Below are 21,904 nucleotides of genomic sequence, written 5' to 3'. Positions count from 1 at the left end.
AAAACCTACAGAAGAGGCAAGGGTTCTTCTTCAAGATAACGCCAGGACGTATATTGCAAAAATTGCCCCAAGAGTTTTTCAGCAGTTTGAGTAGAAGATTCTTTTTCAACCGAAATGAAGTCCCAGCAGCATATGCCATATTCCTATTGCCAGTTGAAACTTCTTCGTCTAATGAGACTAGGAAGGCCACAGAGTTTGAGCAGGCCCTTTATATAGCCCAGATACATTATATATTCCCTACAGAAGGGCAAGGCGATCTTTCTTCATGACAATGCTAGACTGTACATTGCAGTGTTGCCGAAGGAGTGTTACCGCAGTTTAGTATGAGTTTGTCCTTTTCCGTCTATATGACCGATTCCCGCGGTAACTTATGGTTATTCAAATGCGCCAACATCTCCCCTTGTCGAATCGAGCATTAAAAGCGCTCAGTATTTAAGCAAGAACCAGTGTCTCCCGGTCTCTCACTGAGGCTCTCCACTCGATACCACTGATTATCAGCGGCTGTAATTCCAGCTACTCCGTATGGAGTATTTCACTATTCGCATTTTGCGGACGGGCCCGGTATCTCCCAGCTAAGCTTCTGTGATAACGAAGAACACCATACAGTTTGGAACTCAAAATTCCAGCCGGTGTGGTGCTCAAAGTCATCCCGTACCTGTAGGGTGTATTTGTGCCGAAATGGATTTCCTAGGCATCATTATCCAGCAGTCACTCGCTTTATGAAAGTCAGGTGATGCCCCATTTCCCAGTGCAGGCAGGGGAACTTGCAAAAAGCCCATTCAAATGATCGATCCACCAATCGCGGCTTGTGAGCACTATAATCTCGCTGCAATGACAGCCAGTTGTATGTACCGAATTGACCCGATGGATTCCTTTATCGGCAAGCTCCCGATGGATTCCTTCATCGAGCAACAACCAACACGTTAAGGTGTTCGTGTTACTAAATTGAAGTTTCGAGGTATTATTCGATTTTAACATGTCGAGGTAGTATTCGCTAGATTTTTATTTGCCAGTCGAATATCCCAGGTAAAGCTCAACTTCTTTGCGTTGCCAGCGGAATTCACAGACGGGTGCCATGGTATTCATCGATTCCATCCTACCGACCCTAGAATCAGAGAACTAAATCTTGAAACTAATATGGTGGTCAAAGAATATAACGTGATTTATGGGTAGAATACTTGCAGCACAGAAACTCAAGCTGGGTTGTTTGTTCAGAAAGGTAAGCTGCGAACTTTAATAGATAATAGGCCTTTAGGCTTAGATATGTTGCGTGAGTAGCAGTGACTGATCTTAAGAAATGCTCCAGGTTATTCAACTGTCTATTTAAAGAACATTTTAAGAGGTTTTGGGCGAGGAGGAGAGCCGTTCGTCAACTCTAAGGTAAAGAAAAACCACAAAAATTTACCGCGAATCTTTATTTGTGGTATTCGTCGATTCGATCCTACCGACCCTAGAATCAGGGAACTAGATCTTAAAACTAATATGGTGGTCAAAGAACATAACGTGATTTAAGGGTATAAAACTTGCAGCACTGAAACTGGGGGAAGGCTGGTTAGTATTAAAGGTAAGATGCGGTCTTTAATGGATGATTGGCCTTTAGGCATATGTTGCGTGACAGGCAGTGACTGATCTTAAGAGATGCTCCAGGTTGTTCAACTGTCAATTTAAAGAACATCTTAAGAGTTATTGGACGAGGAGGAGAGCCGTTCGTTCGTCAACTCTAAGGTGAAGAAAAACCACAAAAATTTACCGCGAATCTATATTCGTGGTATTCATCGATTCGATCCAACCGACCCTAGAATCAGGGGACTAAATCTTGAAACTAATATGGTGGTCAAGAACATAACGTGATTTATGGGTAGAATACTTGCAGCACTGAATCTGGAGGTGGGCTGGTAGTTACTGATCTTAAAAGATGATCCAGGTTATTCAACTGTTAAATTAAAGAACATTTTAAGAGGTATTGGATGAGGAGGAGAGCCGTTCGTCGTATTCGTCGACTCTAAGGTGAAGAAAAACCACAAAAATTTACCGCGAATAAAATAACGAACGTCGTAAGAAGCGCTAAGTCGTTCAAGCTGCTGAGCCGTGACGGAATGTCTACGTGAATGCTGAATACCCTGCATGTTTCGGTAGTCGATTTTACAACCAACGTCCTTAACCTGTCACTGGGCAGTTGTAAAGTTCTAGAAGTCTGGAAAATAAGCAGAGTACTTCCTATGCTAAGCAGAGCTGGCAAACTATCGATAATCGCAACATTCGATAATATATCGCAACATTCGATACTTTCGCAACATTCGATACTTTCGCAACATTCGATAATAAATCCCAACATTCGATAATAAATCCCAACATTCGATAATAAATCCCAACATTCGATAGTAAATATCGATACTACCATTAATTTCCCATCACTTTTATTTCAATCGATGAGAATGTAAATGAGAAGGTAAAAGTAGGAGATCGATTTATGTAGATCCAAAATCAATGCATATACCGAATAAAACCAAATTTATGAAGTCAGTCGCCCTCTATAGGCGAAATGTACCTTATAGGATACACTCAGTGTCGGATTGCTTATTTTTATTACATTTTTCAAAAAACTAAGCTTTCTCGATAAAACCGATAGTAAAAATATCAATCGATATTCAGACAAAAAATAAAATATCGATAGTTTCGATAGTGCCATCGATATTTTGCCAGCATTTAGGCTAAGGTCAGAAAGGGGAGAATCATACAGATCGATTTGTATTTCTCACTCTTCTTATGCTCCAAGCTTATTGAGGTACACAGCTGAGGAGTTCTTCTGATTTTAAAACACAAACGATTTGTTTTATATTCCGATTTCATTTAAATATGGAATAGTCATTTATACAAGCGCTTCATAACTGATAGCTGAAGTTGGATCACATAGATCATAGTTTTTCTGGTACTTGTAGGTCATACTTGTCAAAGAGTCGGCCTTTATTGAGGAACACCATGAACCCCCATAAAGACCGATCCTTTTTTTATCGACTTGGAGTAGAATTAAGCCCAAAGTCTTTTTAAAATTCTGCATAACTGAAATAAGGACACAAAAATATGTTACTTTGAAGAGAAAACATCACAGTAGAAAAAAAGTTTTACTTTGAAAAATAAACTTTGATTTTTGATATAAATTCGTTAATGTATTTCGATAAATCTATATTAAAAAAACAAATAGATTTTAATTGCTTTTGCTATATGTAATTATTTTCAATTTTTTCGATAATTATTTTTTTTTTTTTTTTAATTTAATTTTCTTTACGATTTCATTAAAAAATTCAGCTAATTAATTGTTTAAGTGTTTTCTTTTTTTTGTGTCACTTTGTTTACTTTTTTTTTGTGTTCAATACTTGGTTGCTTAAGAATGGCTATATAAGTTGTTGTTGTATGTGTACGTTGTGTTACTTAAAATAGTCCTTACTGGATTTCATTACGAATTTAAATGAGTTCACCTATTGATCGGCTTGCTGTTTTAATAGTCTTACTACCATTTTTCTTTGAAATATATTTTATTTAATATTTTTTCTCAAATTTCCTTATCAATTTGAAATATTTACAAAAAAACTTTATGTGCTTCTTAGCTGGTTTTTGCTAGATTTTTTTTTTTTGTTTGTTATTTTTTTAATAAATATGTTCTTTTTTTTCTTCTTTTAAGTTTAAAACTTTAATAATTTGTTTTGTTTGTTTCGTTGGCAAAAATTTCATTTTAAGTTGTTGTGTTCTTGTTTTTTTCCTACTATCTCATCATCAAGTAAGTTTGGTGTGTGTGTGTAGAGTGATGTACGAGTACATATGTATTGTATGTAGTGAGTTGGTGTATAGTTGTTATGATTTCCTTTTTTCCTTTTCTTTACCTTGGCTATATAAAATTAAAGGTGCTTTTTCTTCAAAACTACTCTACTATGAATAATACAAAAATTTGAACCAAAAGAAAAATCCTAAAAGTCCTCTTATAGATTTCGTATAAAAAAAACCAAAAATTTGTTTTCTCTCAGTGTAAGTTTAAGTTTTGTGGTGTGTAGGGTAGAGTGTATGGCTGGTTCGTATATCGGCTTGTGTTGGAAGTCTTGACAAAAGTTTAGACCCAAGTCTATACTTTCCATCTTCTTTTGTTTTGTTGGTTGCTTGTTTAGTTTATTTGTTTGTTTTTGCTTCACCAAATTTTCATGAAGTTTGTGTAGTTTTCCTTCGTTTCGGTTTTTCTTTTCGTTAAGGTAAAGCATACGGTGTTCTAGTTGTTTGGGGGTTTGAGTTTTTTTTTTATAATAATATTATGTGGGCTTATGTTTTGCTTTTTTATTATTATTTTTCTTAGTGAGAGTTTGTTCGTTTCTCTCCATCATTACCGTCAAAAATTTTCCTTTTGTATGTTTATGGGTTTGTATATATTTTTTTTTTTTTATTTTTTAGCCATTATTAGTCAGTCCACCTGAAGTTGTGTTGCACAAAGCCTTATTTACCTTTTTTTTCTTTGTTGGCTGATTTCATTGCCAATTTAAGGCTAACATTTTGTGGCCAGTCCTTGTAACTCAGGCAGGATTTCGGTTATTGTTTGTGTAGTTCTTGTTGTTACTTTTTGTTCATATTCAGAGTTTAAGCGCTGGAAAGAGAAATAATAAGGAAGAAATTTGTTAACAATTTGCCATACAAAAAAAATGGCATTAAGGTCAAAGTTGCAAAATGAAGAAAACTTATGAAATGGAATATAATATGGTAATATACAGAGCCGATCCCAGATGCGGACTAGGAAATAGAGAAAGTCATTTGAAAACACTAAGTTTTAAAATTAATACAAAATGTAAAGCAGATTCTGGGTCCGAAAATCCCTTTCCTTGATCCCTTTCCACTTGTGGATTAAAAGTTTTCTGTTAACATCTTTCTGTCTGCAACACCTCATAACATTGATTTCAAGTTTGAAAAATATAAATTCTACGAGACCGGCTATCTTTTCAAAACCGCACGCTAAGGTATCCATGATACGACCAAGAGTATAGTACTAAGATATCCATAATACGATCAGGAGTGTTGCATGATTCCTATTGGAACCAAAATTGTGTTATATAGATCAAATCTATCGTCAGTAGCAAAGCTCTCAGAGATGGAGAGGCATCAGGAGAAAAGAAAAACAAGTACAAACGCGGCCGGGCCGAACTTTGGATACCCACCATCTCAAAAATCCGGTAACCCACCTTTCGTCAAAATCCGGTAAAACATGCATACTTCATGACCCATAGCAGCTATATCGAAATATATTCCGATTTGGAACAAATACTAATAGATATCAATCATTCCTCAATTGAGTATAACAAAAAATTGATATTTTTAGTAGCTGTATCCAAAAATAAATCGCTCTGAACAATATACGACACGAATGTCGAAAAGCCTTACACAAGTCACTGTGTCAAATTTCAGTGAAATCGGATTCTAAATGCGCCTTTTATGGGACCCAGTCTTTAAATCGAGATATCGGTCTATTTAGCAGCTATGTCCAAATCTGTACCGACTTGTGGTAAGTTTCAGAAAAATGTTAAAGAGCCTAGCACAACTCACTGTCCCAAATTTCGACGACATCGGACAATAAATGCGCCTTTTATGGGCCCAAAACCTTAAATCGAGAGATCGGTCTATATGACAGCCATATCCAAACCTGGACCGATCTGGGCCAAATTAAAGAGAGAATTCGAGTGGCCTAACACAACTTACTGTCCCAAATTTTAGCAAAATCGTATAACAAATGTGGCTTTTATGGGCTTAAGACCCTAAATCGGCGTATCGGTCTATATGATAGCTATATTCAAATCTGGACCGATCTGGGCAAAATTGACGAAGTATGTCGAGGAGCCTAACATAACTCATTGTCCCAAATTTCAGCAAAATCGGATTATAAATTTGGCTTTTATGGGCCTAAGACCCTAAATCGGAGGATCGGTCTATATGGCAGCTATATCCAAACCTGGACCGATCTGGTCCAAATTGAAGTAGTATATCAAAGGGCCTAACAAAACTCACTGTCTCAAATTTTGGCGAAATCGGATAATAAATGCGCCTTTTATGGGTATAAAACCTTAAATCGAGAGATCGGTCTATACTGCGGCTATACCCAAACCTAGAACGATCTGGGACAAATTGAAGAAAGATGTCGATTGGCCTAACACAACTCACTGTTCCAAATTTTAGCAAAATCGTATAATAAATGTGGCTTTTATGGGCCTAAGACCTTAAATCGGAGGATCGATCTATATGACAGCTATATCCAAATCTAGACCGATCTGAACTAATTTTAAGAAGGATGTCGAAGGGCCTAACACAACACACTGTCCCAAATTTCGGCAAAATCGGATAATAAATGTGAGTGTTATGAGTCTAAGACCCGAAATCGGCGGATCGGTCTTTATGGGGGCTATATCAAAATATAGTCCGATATAGCCCATCTTCGGACTTAACCTGCTTATGGACAAAAAAAGAATCTGTGCAAAGTTTCACCTCAATATCTCTATTTTTAAAGACTGTAGCGTGATTTCAACAGACAGAAGGACAGACGGACGGACATGGCTACATCGTCTTAGATTTTTACGCTGATCAAGAATATAAATAATTTTTAGGGTCGGAAATGTATATTTCGATATATTGCAAACGGAATGACAAAATGAATACACCCCCATCCTTCGGTGGTGGGTATAAAAAAGCTCAAAAACATCCAAATACTTAAAAAAATTTTAAGTGCATCAAATCGGTGATGGTGGTACCACGGTACTCTTGGGTGGAAAAAGTACTAAAGTACTGACTTTTCCATCCCTGCAATCGATTCAAATATAGATTTCTTGCATTTTTCGGAATTTTATGGGATTTTTTTTTTAATTTTCCTATAGCTCTTAAAAAATCACCCTTTAAAATGGTCCTTCGACTTGACTTCTTAAGCCTTTACAAGCAGCAATTGTTTCCCGATTAGGCTGACATTTTGCACGAGGTGTTCTATTACAACTTTCAACAACCATGTCAAGAACGGTTTAAATTGATCTAGCTTCAATATAAACCGATTTCCGATTTGACTTAGTGAGCCCCTAAAAGCCGTAAGCTTTTCCGATTTAGCTGAAATTTTTCATGTAGTGTTCCGTAACGACTTCCAACAACTGTGCCAAGTACGGTACAAAATGTTCTATAACCTGATAAAGCTACCATATAAACCAATCCCCCGATTTCAGGTCTGGAGTCCCAGGAAGGTGCAATTTGAGCCGATGTGTGGCTAAAATTTTGCACGTTGTGTTCTGCTGACTTCCAACAACTGTGGCAAGTTCCTTGTTCGGCTCCTAAAAGCTTTGATTTTAGCCTGCTTTGGTGGAAATTCGGGACGTAGAGTAAATTTATGCCCTACAACTAAATTTAGTTTGTATACTTTTTTAGCAGAATCCATGGTGGGGGGGTTCCCCAGATTCAGGCCGCCCGAAAGTTTTTACTTGCTATACCCACCAGCAAAGGATAGGGGTATATTCATTTTTTATACCCTCCACCATAAGATGGGGGGTATACTAATTTCGTCATTCTGTTTGTAACTACTCGAAATATTCGTCTGAGACCCCATAAAGTATATATATTCTTGATCGTCGTGACATTTTATGTCGATCTAGCCATGTCCGTCCGTCTGTCCGTCCGTCCGTCCGTCCGTCCGTCTGTCTGTCGAAAGCACGCTAACTTCCGAAGGAGTAAAGCTAGCCGCTTGAAATTTTGCACAAATACTTCTCATTAGTGTAGGTCGGTTGGTATTGTAAATGGGCCATATCGGGCCATGTTTTGATATAGCTGCCATATAAACCGATCTTGGGTCTTGACTTCTTGAGCCTCTAGAGTGCGCAATTCTTATCCGATTGGAATGAAATTTTGCATGACGTGTTTTGCTATGACATCAAACAACTGTGCCAAGTATGGGTCAAATCGGTCCATAACCTGATATAGCTGCCATATAAACCGATCTTGGGTCTTGACTTCTTGAGCCTCTAGAGTGCGCAATTCTTATCCGATTGAAATGAAATTTTGCACAACGTGTTTTCTTATTATATCCAACAACAGTGCCAAGTATGGTTCAAATCGGTCCATAACCTGATATAGCTACCATATAAACCGATCTTGGGTCTTGACTTCTTGAGCCTCTAGCGTGCGCAATTCTTATCCGATTGGAATGAAATTTTGCACGACGTGTTTTGTTATGATACGCAACAACTGTGCCAAGTATGGTTCAAATCGGTCTATAACCTGATATAGCTACCATATAAACCGATCTTGGGTCTTGACTTCTTGACCCTCTAGAGGGCACAATTATTATCCGATATGAATGAATTTTTGCACGAAGTATTTCGTTATGATATCCAACAACTGTGCCAAGTATGGTTCAAATCGGTCCATAACCTGATATAGCTGTCATATAAACAGATCTGGGGATTTGATTTCTTGAGCTTCTAGAGGGCGCAATTCCTATCCGATTTGGCTGAAATTTTGCATGACGTATTTTATTTTTACTTTAAACAACTGTGTCAAATAAGGTTCAAATCGGTTCATAACCTGATATAGCTGCCATATAAACCGATCTGGGATCTTGACTTCTTGACCCCTAGAGGTCGCAATTATTATCCGATATGCCTGAAATTTTGTACGATGGATCCTCTCATGACCATCAACAAACGTGTTTATTATGGTCTGAATCGGTCTATAGCCCGATACAGATCCCATATAAATCGTTCTCTCTACTTTACTTCGTGAGCCCCAATGGGCGCAATTCTTATACGAATTGGCTGAAATTTTACACAGGTCTCCAACATATAATTTAATTGTGGTCCGAACCGGACCATATCTTGATATCGTTTTAATAGCAGAGCAATTTTTCTTATATCCGTTTTTGCCTAAGAAGAGATGCCGGGAAAAGAACTCGACAAATGCGATCCATGGTGGAGGGTATATAAGATTCGGCCCGGCCGAACTTAGCACGCTTTTACTTGTTTCTTATTATTACAGAATTTTATACTTACCTCAAATCCATTGGTTTCATCAATGATACCACAGCCTATTTGTTGTTTGTTCATCTTCTTGTTCGGGTTGTTGTTGTTGTAGTTTAAATAAATTATTTGCAGCATTTTTTGTAACTTCTAAATCATTAGACGATTCTGAATTTTTCTCACTGCTAACAGCGCCCTCATCCAAGTCATCGCTATCATTAGCTGCAGTTTTCTGTTCGGCAGCCTCAATGTTTTCCAATGCCTTTTGTATGCCCAATATTTCCAGAGACGAAGGCATATAATAATCACCATCCTCATCGCCGCGATCATCGGAGAGTATATCATCGCTGTCATCTTCGGGATCACAGTCTTTGTTGGTTAGCGAAAGCTTTAGAACTTTCAAATCACTTGTCTTCAGAGAGTTGTGATAAAAAGCTTGTGATGTGGGTTGAGGCCTCGGGGCTAGAGATGAAGTTTTGCTATTCTGCAGAGTGTAGCTGAAGTGGGGTGCCACCACAGCTGAAGAGCGTGGCGTCGAGTGTTGTTGCTGTTGTTGTTGATGATGATAGAATGCCTCGTTATCCTGGTATAACTGTGGCATGTGATGATTTATCTGCTTCGGCATGGTGGTGCTCAAAATTGAGAGTCTTTTTTGTTTTTGCTGCTGCTGCTGCTGATGATGATGGTGATGGGTGGGATTATGCGATTGTTGTTGTGATTTTAAATTCTTTGAGGGATTACTGCTAGAGGCGATATTTGACGCTGTTGCCGATGCTAATAATTTGTTGCCGCTGCTACAATGATTGTTCTTATTATTAATGCTACTACCAACTACTTGAGTTTTTCTATTGTTAATGTTATTGTTATTATTTATAGATGATGATGTTGTTGCTGCTGCTGCTGACGCGGATGCTGTTGCCGCAGCGGCGATGCCACCACCATTGGCCAGCATCGTCGCCTTCTGTTGGGTCTCAAACTAAAGGTTGTCTGGATAGCTGCGGAAATTATAGGTTCTGGCCCTTTGGAATTGCATGCTATCGCTGTTATTGGCATTATTCATGCCTCCACCACCACCACCACCCCCACCACCAACTACTCCACCCGCTCCCACCGTCGCCGTGTTGTATGGATTGATCATGGGCGCTGTCGACTGTGAATTCATGGTGCCCATGTTGTCATCGTAATTATGCTCATTACTCAGATTACTGCTGGCCTTACTGCTCATGGTGTTGCTGCCGCTGTGACCCTTGATGGGCTTAAATATCGCCGTGGTGGCATAATATTTTTCCATTGGCGGTGGTGGTACCTGTGGCGGTCTGGGGAATATGCTGCTTAGCGGTGGCGGTGGGGTGCGTCGCACATTCACATAGCCACCCGGCGTGGAATTGGACATTTTCGAGGGCATATAGTCCTGCATGTGGGGTACAGCATAACCGCCTTCAGGAACATCTGACCAAAAATAGGGCAAAAAAAAATAAAGACAAACCGAAAAAGGAAAATAAGAAGATTGGGAGCAGAGAGTGAGGGAGGAAAAAAAAAAACACAAGCCATTAAAATGGTGTTGTTAATATTGCTGTAGCTGCTGATTTGTTTTTTAAGGTTTTCTAATGTAATTTTGTTATGGCCTTAGAAAAAAAAAATTCGTCAAGTCATCACTTAACGGCTATGTGGTGGGTCAGCATGCTGCCGACTATTGCCCTTGCCCACACCATACCACACCGAACAAAAAAACGAAGAAATCATATTTTCCTTTTTCCTGCCTGGCGACCAGTCTTTATGGCTTTATAGGCGTTATAAGATGTTTTCTATGGTTTCTTGAGAGTTCGCTTTTTTTTAAGGCCATAATTTATGGTGGTTTTAAGTGGGTGAGGGTCAAAAGGTTTGCATGAAATAAGAGGAAGCAATTCCTCATTCTTCATTGCCCTAGCTTTCTTTAATGTTCTGAAGGTTGTGGTGGTTGCTGTTAATGTTTGTCGTGGTTTTGACTTACCTGTATAGTCTGGCGTCATGTTACACTGCAAATCATTAACCGCTGCATAGCCATTTACACCACTGGTGTACATATTTACATTGAAGGGTTCATGGTAGAGGCTATTCTTTCCAATTGAATCATTATCATCTACGCTGGCCTGCAATGAGAGAGAGAGAGCAAAAAAGTGTTGGAAAATTTAATAATTATAACAAAAAATTATTGAAAATTTAAATTTTTTTTTGGAATATAGAGAAAATTTTCTTTTGAAAATGAAAAACAAAGTATTGAAGAATTTAGGGACTTAGGAAGAAAAATCGGGGCTTTGGTTTGTAGGACAGCCTAAACCATTTGTTGGCCTATGGGCCATTATTTATCAATGAAGTTGTATTAGATCTTTGAGACGGTATTGAACCTAAGAGGCTGTATACCCAGCAGGCCATACCGTCAAGACGTCTTAAAAGACGGGTGCATGACCATGTTAAATCGTTGAAGACTTATAGCTGACAGCCCACATAAATCGTTGATGACATTTTAAGCGACATTGCTAACGAACATGTCATTGTGTCCCATGACAATTCAAGCGACAGATCTGTTACGATGTCCTTTAGAGGTGTTCGAAGAAAAAAATAAATAAAACTTTAAATTTCTCAATAAAAAACCTGCGCCGACTTCATCGTGAACTTGACGTGAATTCATCGACAACATAAACAGACAATCTGTAAGAAACGTCAGCAGATATGCCATATCGCTGACAAAAATCAAATTGTCTTTATGAAGTTTTTGAAGAAAATGTCATGATAGACGTTTGAACTGCTGGGTACATATAACCCAATGCACCTTCCATATAAAATAATCACCCGATTTGACTTCTTGAGAAACTGTAGAGTTAAATTCTCATCGGATATACTTATTTTTCTAGTTTTTGCTTGTATATACAAAATAATAATCCTCACTCTCTTCCTATTGACTTTTTATACCCTTCACCATAGTATGGGCGGTATTCTAATTTCATAATTCCGTTTGTAACACATTTTCTCACGATCTGGATCACCCCATAACCCTATATTTTCGTTGGCCTGCCGACCGTTTCACTGTTTCACAATGTTGCATGCGCATTCGTCGCCCACGCCCTTAACTCGGACTGCGTCCACCCGAAAGGCTTCGGGTTAACCAAATTTATTGACGGCAGTTCTCTGGCCTTCACTGCCAAATCGTCTGTTTTCTCATTCCTAATTACTCCGCTATGGCCCGGCACCCAAACGATGCGGATCGTGCCATCCTCAGAGAAGCCGTTTAACTCTTTCATACACTCCAAGGCTGTTCGTGACCTTACCGTCCAGGGTGTTATTACCCTGATGGCCAATTTTCATTCATTTAAGATGTTAACACTCGACATCCTCGAGTTAACCCCACATCATATCACACATTCCGTGATCGCCCGAATAGTCTAAAACAAATCTCAGTCCCTGGGTTCTCAATATAGTCCCGCTCTGTCCTCTAGCTTTGATCCATCCGTGTAACATGATCTTCCAGATGGCAATACTAGGGTTCCGTCAATCCAAGACTGTGCCGAATGCAACAGTGCCTCGCACCCGACTTCAAGGTTTATCTCAGGTATCCGATTGGCAACCTCTTCCCTTCCTTCCAGGTTTTCTATCGTGATGGTATGAGCTGCTCCCATCTTCAAATCATTCTCCCCTGGCCTTAAGCCTCACACGTAATCTGTATGTCAATGGGTCGGATATCTAGAATAGTTTCTAATGCACATGTGGGCGTGATCCTCATCGCTCCGCCTGTGCCAAGACAACATGTTCTCTGAACCTCTTGTGTGATCCTTATGTTGCACTTTTTCTCCATAGCAGTTCACCAAACTACTGAGGCGTAAGTAAGTATTTGTCTAATCACGCTCTTGTAGAGCCAGTAGACTATCCCCGTTTCGGGCCTAATTTCGAGTCTACATAGAACCCCACATCTGTGAGCCTTCTCAGTACGCTCCTGAATGTGGCACTTCCAATTTAGTTTCCTGTCCAAGATCATACCTCAGTATTCGACTTGTCAGATATCGAAACCGTCTTATTGAGAAAACGTGGTGCGTTAAATTGGCCCACCTTCGTCTTTCTCGTGAACAGGCATATTTCAGTCTTCTCTGGGTTAATATTGAGACCTTTGGGCCTTACCCAGTCACATGCCATATGCAAGACCCCTTCCGCCCCTCTGCATAGCTCGTTCAGATCCTTACACCTTACAAGTAAAGGGTGATTTTTTGAGGTTAGGATTTTCATGCATTAGTATTTGACAGATCACGTGGGATTTCAGACATGGTGTCAAAGAGAAAGATGCTCAGTATGCTTTGACATTTCATCATGAATAGACTTACTAACGAGCAACGCTTGCAAATCATTGAATTTTATTACCAAAATCAGTGTTCGGTTCGAAATGTGTTCAAATTTTGACAAATTTTGTTCAGCGATGAGGCTCATTTCTGGTTGAATGGCTACGTAAATAAGCAAAATTGCCGCATTTGGAGTGAAGAGCAACCAGAAGCCGTTCAAGAACTGCCCATGCATCCCGAAAAATGCACTGTTTGGTGTGGTTTGTACGCTGGTGGAATCATTGGACCGTATTTTTTCAAAGATGCTGTTGGACGCAACGTTACGGTGAATGAACACATTTCGAACCGAACACTGATTTTGGTAATAAAATTCAATGATTTGCAAGCGTTGCTCGTTAGTAAGTCTATTCATGATGAAATGTCAAAGCATACTGAGCATCTTTCTCTTTGACACCATGTCTGAAATCCCACGTGATCTGTCAAATACTAATGCATGAAAATCCTAACCTCAAAAAAATCACCCTTTATTTTAACATGGTCTGCGTAGCCTCCACCTCTTCCTCAATCAGCATCCGTAATAGGTCATTTATGGTGGTCAACTTCAGGATTGGCGATAAAATGCCCCCCCTGTGGCGTGCCATATGAACCTTTCTCTCTTATATTTATGCCAATTTATCCACCTGTTCCTTAGCATATGTCTCTAAGAACCGGGTCCACCCGGTACTGGTCTAACGATTGGATTAGTTTGTCGGTCCGCAAAATGCAAATTTTGCCAATGAACATTCCAGTAAGGAACAGGGGCAAACTTCTCACATATCAATGAGTGCAGTCCGATTCAAGTTTTAAGCTCAATGGTATAGCCGAGTCCGAACGGTGTGTGGCGCAGTGCGACACCTCTTTGGAGATAAGTTTTACATGGCATGGTACCTCACAAATGTTGCCAGCATTAGGAGGGGAAAACCACCGTTGAAAATTATTTCTATTCTCGCCAAGATTCGAACCCAGGCGTTCAGCGTCATAGGCGGACATGCTAACCTCTGCGCTCCGGTGGCCACCAGTGTGTCGTTCCGCACATTGTTAAAAGCCCCCTAGTGCAGGGCAGTCTCCACCGACATTCCCTTGACACAGGCATGCTGCGGAAAATGGGTTTTTATCAAAAGCCTGATCATGTCCCCCGTAGTACCCGCTCTCACTCCCATGTCGTCTACTAAAGTTTCAAATTTGAGAGAAATTTTTTTTATCTTGCCGGTGTCCTTACGCTATCGACCTATTCGCAGAAAAGTTACCAGGAGGTACGTTTTGCCGCTCTCGTAATCTTATTGTACTCCTTGATATAGCCGCCATATAAACCGATCTCCCGATTAGACTTCTTGAGCTTCTAGAGGGCGCAATTCTTATCCGATATGGTTGCAATTTTGCATATGACGCTTTGATATGACTGTTCCAGGTATGGTCTAAATCGATTTGCCTGAAATTTTGCAGGTGGTGTTTTTCTATTTGAAAAAGTCATTCAAAGAACGTTACAAATTCGATCCATGGTGGAGGGTATATATGATTCGACCCGGCCGAACTTAACGCCTTTTTACTTGTTATAATTAAAACTTTATTATTGGCATTTGGTAACTTTAAAAATTTTGGTTTCCAGTTTAATCCTTATAACAAACAACTCTTAAAAATTTCGCAAACATACAGGCGCATAAATTGTCCAAAATATAAAATGCCAATAAAAACACCTGATGTTTTCATTTGAGTATAAGGCCTAAAACAATTACAAAAGGGCCAAAGCAAAACAACAAAGTATGGGTAAGAGGTTTTCATTTATAATCTTAAATGTTGTCTAGACCTAAGCGACATAAAAACCCAAAGTATTTTGCTTTTTTGTTATATTGTTGGCAAATGACATAGACGAAGGACAGCAAGGCTTAGTGCAGGTTTTTTGCTCTAAAGCTCCCTGGACTCCAAGGTCCTTTGTCACATTAAAATAAAATTATATACATACAGGGTGGCTGATGAAAGCCGCTACCAAAAAAAAATGTAATAACTTTTTTTCTATTTAATAATAATAATTTAATAATTAATTTAATTAATTAATTAATTAATTTAATTAATAATAATTTAATAATTAATTTAATAATTTAATTTAACATGAATAAAAGAAAAATGTATTCCATACACCGAAAAAAAAATGTAGCAATATTCATCATTGTAGCAATATTCATCAGCCACCCTGTACATTGTATATGTATTTCATTTTAAAATGCTATAATTTCCTGGCCTAACACTTGTGTAATAACCCTTAACCTTCACTCCCAGCAATTACAGAGCATGTCCTTGATATGTTTCAAGTAAAACCAATGACTTAATACCAAGCCAAAAACTTTCTTCCTTTCTCCCAATTTGTAATTTGCTGTTTAGCTTATTTTCATGGCAGCCATTCAAATGTTCTGGCTTGCTCTTTTCTTTCTGTTTTAGCCATTAAGGCATGAGAAAAATCTGTTGTTTTCTTTTTGTTATAACCAACTTTGTGTTTTTCTTTACTCTATCATTATTTTGCGTTATTATTATTTGTTTGTTTCTGTTTCTACAGTGATTTTTGTTCTGGCTCGCCCACTTAAAGAGGAAGTTATCATTCATTGCTTTGCAGTTATACACTGGGAAAACGGTGAAAAAATCGAAAAATAAAATTATGTTTTATTTTTATAGGATGTGGGGTATACTATTTTAACAATTCAGCGTGTAACACCTTGAAATATTGATTTGAGACCCCATAAAGTATGTACATATGTATATTCTTGATCGTCTCGACGTTCTGAGTCCATCTAAACATCTAGTCCCCCCGTCTGCCGAAATCGCGATAGCGAGCGAACGGGTAAAAATAAAGTTTTTCAACTTGACTTCTTGATCTAGGGGATCAAGAAGTCAAGTTGAAAAACTTTATTAGCCGCAATTATTAGAGTAAAGTAAAACAATAAAGATTGCCGCTTAGAATTTCGCCGTTTTGAGATTAAGCGAAGAATAATACTGGCAAACAGATGCTACTTTGGACTAAGTAAGCAGTTTAGGAACAAGGCCACCTATCGACGGACGAAGACTACACTATACAAGGCATTGATACTACCCGTGCTGTTATATGGTTCTGAAGCATGGGTACTTGTGAAAGCAGATGAGGCAGTGCTTGGAGTATTTGAGAGAAAGATTCTTCGTAAAATATATGGACCAGTTTGCGTTAATGGAGAATATAGGCGACGTATGAACCACGGGCTGTATGAAGACGATAGCATAGTTAACGCATCAAAATACAACCGCTGCGCTGGCTAGGTCATGTTGTCAGAATGGATGAAGAAGCTCCAACAAAGAAGTCTTTTGAAGGCAACCACGGTGGTACACGCAAACCGGGAAGACCAAGAGCCCGATGGGAAGATAAAGTTGTGGGAGACACCTCGAAACTTGGTGTCCGAAATTTTAGAATGAGCGCAGAAGATCGAGGCGCTTGGAAAGCTATTCTACGTTCGGCTTGTGGAACAAATATTCTGTCGTAGCCAATTAAAGTAAAGTAAACTAAGCTTAAAATTTCGCCAGTCCGTCCGTCCCTCCATCTGTCGAAATCACGAAATTAGTCGAACGCGTAAAGTTTAAACTTTTCGGCTTGACTTCTTGAGCCCCTAAAAGCCGCAACTTTTTTCTAATTTGGCTGAAACTTTTCCATAAAATGTATTGTTCTAACTTCAAACACCGTGGTAGGTATGGTTCAAATCGATCTATAACCTGATATAGCTCCCATACAAACCGAGCTTCAGATGAGCCTTCTACGGCTCTTAGAAGCTTGTTATACCTTCCACCATAGGATGCGGATATACTTATTTCATCATTCTGTTTGTAACTCCTCGAAATATTCGTCTAAGACCCCATTAAGTATATATATTCTTGATCGTCATGACATTTTAAATCGATCTAGCCATGTTCGTCCGTACGTCTGTCTGTCGAAAGCACGATAACTTTCGAAGGAGTAAGGCTAACCTCTTGAAATTTTGTAGGTCGGTTGGGATTGTAAACGGACTATATGGGTCCATGATAAAATATAGCTGCCATATAAACCGATTTTGCATCTTGAATTCCTAAGCCACTGGAGGGCATAATTCTTAATCGATTTGGCTGAAATTTTGCACGAGGTGTTTTGTTATGATGTCCAACAACTGTGCTAAGTATGGTTTAAATCGGTTCATAAACTGATATATTGGGTTGCCCAAAAAGTAATTGTCGGTAATATAGTAGTAATATAGTCGGCGTTGACAAATTTTTTCAACGGCTTGTGACTCTGTTATTGCATTCTTTTTTCTGTCAGTTATCAGCTGTTACTTTTAGCTTGCTTTAGAAAAAAAGTGCGCGAAATTTTGTTTACATTTGCTTGTTTGGCGTCAATTTTCATATGGGTACCATATTTATTGAAAGAAATTCATTTAACAAACCGAATCAACGCTTGTGATATGCACCTTAAACGCAATGAATTCGATCCGTTTTTAAAACGAATCATAACTGGAGATGAAAAATGGATTGTTTACAACAACGTTAGTCGAAAACGATCATGGTCCAAGCATGGTGAACCAGCTCAAACCACTTCAAAGGCTGATATCCACCAAAAGAAGGTTATGCTGTCTGTTTGGTGGGATTGGAAGGGTGTGGTATATTTTGAGCTGCTTCCAAGGAACCAAACGATTAATTCGGATGTTTACTGTCAACAATTGGACAAATTGAATACAGCCATCAAGGAGAAGCGACCAGAATTGGTCAATCGTAAAGGTGTCATATCCCTCCAGGACAACGCTAGACCGCACACATCTTTGGTCACTCGCCAAAAACTGAGTGAGCTTGGCTGGGAACTTTTGATGCATCCACCATATAGCCCTGACCTTGCACCATCAGACTACCATATATTTCGATCCTTGCGGAACTCCTTAAATGGTAAAACTTTCGGCAATGATGAGGCTATTAAATCGCACTTGGTTCAGTTTTTTGCAGATAAAGGCCAGAAGTTCTATGAGCGTGGAATACTAAATTTGGCATGAAGATGGCAAAAGGTTATCGAACAAAATGGCAATTATATATTTGATTAAAGTTCATTCTAAGTTTTATTAAAAATGCATTTAATTTTTTTTAAAAAATCCGCAATTACTTTTTGGGCAACCAATAGCCACCAGAGGGCACAATTCTTATCCGATTATGGCTGACATTTTTGTCTGAAATCGGACAATAAATGCGCCTTTTATGGACCCAAAACCTTAAATCGAGAGATCTTTTTATATGACAGCTATATCCAAATCTGCACCGATCTTGGCCAAATTGAAGAAGGATGTCGACTGGCCTGAACAACTCACTGTACCAAATTTCAGCAAAATCGGATAATAAATGTTGCTTTTATGGGCCTAAGACTGTGAATCGGCGGATCGGTCTATATGGGGGCTATATTAAGGTATAATCCGACATAGCCCATATTCGAACTTAACCTCCTTATGAACAAAAAAAGAATGACAAAATGAATATACCCCCATTCTTCGGTGGTGGGTATAAAAACAAAAAATTGTTTTTAAAAATAAGATCTGTAATATATTTTATTAATATTAATATTGTGAAAAATATTTTATCCAGAATTTTTTTTTCGTATAAATTTTCTTTAAAAAAAAAAATGTGTATCAATTGTATTTGTATTGTATATTGTATGTTGTATTTTCTTTAAAAATTAATGATTTTTTTAATAAAAAAAATGTGTAATATGACTCAATTTAATATTTGGTTAGTTCCAAAAATTAGGTCATTTATTTAAGAAGCAAAATCGGGAGATCGGTTTATATGAAAGCGGTATCAAGCTATAGATCGATTCAGACCATATTGCACAACTATGTTGAAGGCCTTGGGAGAAGCCGTTGTAGAAAATTTTTTGCGCCATACTCATTACAGGTTTTGGAAGTCATATCAAAACACCTTATGCAAAATTTCAGCCAATTGGGGTGAGTATTGCGCCCTCTAGCGGCGCAAGAAATCAAGATCCAAGATCAGTTTATATGGCACCTATACCAGGTTATGGACCGATTTGGACCATACTTCGGACAAATGTTGGAAATGACACCAAAACACAATGTGAAAAATTACATCCAAATCGAATAAGAATAGCGCCTTCTAAAAGCTTACGAAGTCAAGACCCAAGATCGGTTCGTACCAACCGACCTATACTAATAAGAAGTATTTATGCAGAATTTCAAGCGGCTAGCTTTACTCCTTCAAATGTTAGCGTGCTTTCGACAGACAGACGGACGGACAGACATGGCTAGTTCGACTTTAAATGTCACGACGATCAAGAATATATATACTTTATGGGGTCTTAGACGCATATTTCAAGGTGTTACGCACAGAATGACGAAATTAGTATATCCCCATCCTGTGGTGGAGAGTATTAAAATGAATTAGATAAACAGTTTCAAAATAATTTAAATATTAAAAATTAAGTTATTTTGATTTTACTTTGTGATCCTTCTAGAGATACGAATTTTACTGATTTTTTAGTTTTTAATTTTTTTTTCAGTGTCCTTTCTCTTCTCTTTCTCTCTTCGAAATGATACTTACTTTAATTCCTGTGCCATTTGGTCGATGTTTATCAACATTGCCACCCAATGTATTTGGATTAAAACTATATTGGAATGCATCCAAAACATTGCTACCACGAGCCCTCTTCGTCCTCGAGACGATAAATAATATGATGGCCACCAGCAGGATAATGATGGCAGTTAAGACGACAATAACAACGCCAATAAAATTCTCGTCGGAGGGTTCTTGATCGATGGGTTTGGGTGCGATTACTGTAAAAGAGAAGAAGAAAGCGAAACAGTGAACACAAAGAAAAACAATCAGAAAAAGTCACTCAGATGAGTATGGGGAATAAGTTCATGGTAGTTTCTAGTGAATTAATGAAGTATATAATTATTCAGCAGTAGAAAATCAGGAAAACAAACAAAAGAAGAAAAAAAAAAGAAACGGAAAAACTTAAATTTTTGATGAACTGACAGAAGTTTATGCATAGACAAACTTTTTACCCGAGTGATTTTTTTTAGGTTTCGAAATTCTGACAAATATGAAGGATAAACAGTTAAAAATGGATTAGGATCTGCCGGGCAGAACTTTGAAAAATCAGATGACAAAAGCCCAACAACTTAAATCGAGATTCGTTGTATGTGCGGTAGATATATCCGAATATGTTCCGATGTGGGTCAATTTCGGGTCTCATGTTCGGCAAGTGAGAGGTAACCCAGTAACGTATGACGTGTAATGCAAATTTAAGGAACATGAGCAAATTTCTCACATATCATCGAGTGCTGTCCGATTCAAGTTTCATGCTCAATGATAAAGGTTATTCTTTTAATAGCCGAGAGCAAACGGCGTGCCTCGGAGCGACAACACTTTGGGGAGAAGTTTTGAAATGGCAAAGTACATCATAAATGTCGCCAACATTAGGAGGGGATAACCACCACTGTAAATTTTTTTTTCTGATATTCTCGCCAGGACTCAAACTCTGGCGTTAAGCGTCATGGGCTTAACGTATAGACCTTCGTAACTTCTTTTGATGGGCGGTTGGTGAACTCCAGAATCGGCATTCACTCGATTTTTCGTACCGCTGCTACTGTGTCATTGTAAATAAAGCTTAACCTGCTTGTTACGCAGCTTGGCCAAGAGACTCTCTTTAGTTTCACTGACCTTCCCGCTCTATATCATAGAGATTGGTGGCTGCCTGGCGTTGGTGATCGAGAAAGCTGCTTGCCTAGCATACAACTTAGTCTTCGGAAGGACTTTTGTTTCCTCAAGTGGGTGTCTGCAAGAAATTTCAGGAGACAACCTGTACTTGATCCGGAGGCCACATTGTCGACTCATTGTTTACCACTGATCGGTGTTTTGTTATTATTAGTCAATAAGGTTGGAGGCCACCGATATGAAGAGATGTCCGCCTATGATGATGACTTCGAATCCTGGCGAGAACATCTAAAGAAATTTTCAGTAGTGGTTATCCCGCTCTTAATGCTGGCGACTTTTTTGACGTACAGTACAGTACATGGTATGACAGACATGTGAAAGCTTCTTCACAAAGAGGTGTCGTGCTGCGGCACGCCGTTCAGACTCGGCTATAAAAAGGAGATCCCTTATCATTGAGCGGACAGCACTCATTGATATGTGAGAAGTTTGCCCTTGGTCCCTAATGAATTGTTCATGGGCAAGTTTTCATTTGCAGTCAACAAGGTTTCATGGGCACTTGGGGTGTAGACCCAATACCTCTCTCGGCCGAAGGTACATAGCGCCGGGATGTGCTAATGGCGTCTTGGTTTATATACAATGCTAAAAATCGCCCCTTGTTTCACTCTACTTATCTCTATTTTCCATATGAGGCTGAAGATCACACAAATTGTTCGCAATCGAGACGTATTCACTTGCGTGTCTTGCCTGAAAATGACAAAAGTCACCGTTAAAGGGCCGGCCCGGCTTGGTCCGACCGACGAACGTGTGGCAATGACGTTTAGAGCTGTCGTCGTGATATGTTATTTAAGGCAATGACTG

The 21,904-nt window shown here is 38.8% G+C and overlaps 2 protein-coding genes across 3 annotated transcripts in view; both read right to left on the bottom strand.

The window, feature by feature from the left end:
- Positions 1-3,294: 3,294 nt before the first annotated feature.
- LOC106090655 (protein kinase 4) lies at positions 3,295-9,960 on the bottom strand. Its single transcript, XM_013256934.2, has 2 exons — positions 9,042-9,960; positions 3,295-4,624 (listed from the first exon to the last, which is right to left on the bottom strand). Exon 1 carries the CDS (start codon positions 9,958-9,960, stop codon positions 9,061-9,063), a length of 900 nt encoding a protein of 299 aa, XP_013112388.2. The 3' UTR covers positions 3,295-4,624; positions 9,042-9,060.
- A 24-nt stretch (positions 9,961-9,984) lies between these two features.
- Positions 9,985-21,904, bottom strand: part of LOC106090654 (discoidin domain-containing receptor 2) — a 236,296-nt gene continuing 224,376 nt past the window's right edge. Inside the window, exons 10-12 of one of the 2 annotated variants that reach the window (XM_059364305.1) lie at positions 19,928-20,160; positions 10,999-11,137; positions 9,985-10,457 (exon numbers count right to left, since the gene is read on the bottom strand). In XM_059364305.1, coding sequence (XP_059220288.1) covers positions 9,985-10,457; positions 10,999-11,137; positions 19,928-20,160 — 845 coding nt within the window. The remainder of the gene's footprint in view (positions 10,458-10,998; positions 11,138-19,927; positions 20,161-21,904) is intronic. The other variant, XM_059364306.1, reaches the window with a different exon arrangement.

This window comes from Stomoxys calcitrans, chromosome 3, assembly GCF_963082655.1.
Source record: "Stomoxys calcitrans chromosome 3, idStoCalc2.1, whole genome shotgun sequence".
Classification (NCBI taxonomy): domain Eukaryota; kingdom Metazoa; phylum Arthropoda; class Insecta; order Diptera; family Muscidae; genus Stomoxys; species Stomoxys calcitrans.
The sequence above is the reverse complement of the archived record's forward strand: the minus strand, read 5'-3'. Positions and strand labels throughout refer to the sequence as shown.

What these genes read in the sequence shown, in the direction of transcription:
- LOC106090655 (XM_013256934.2), bottom strand. Translation starts at nt 9,960, where the DNA reads ATGCTGGCCAATGGTGGTGGCATCGCCGCTGCGGCAACAGCATCCGCG.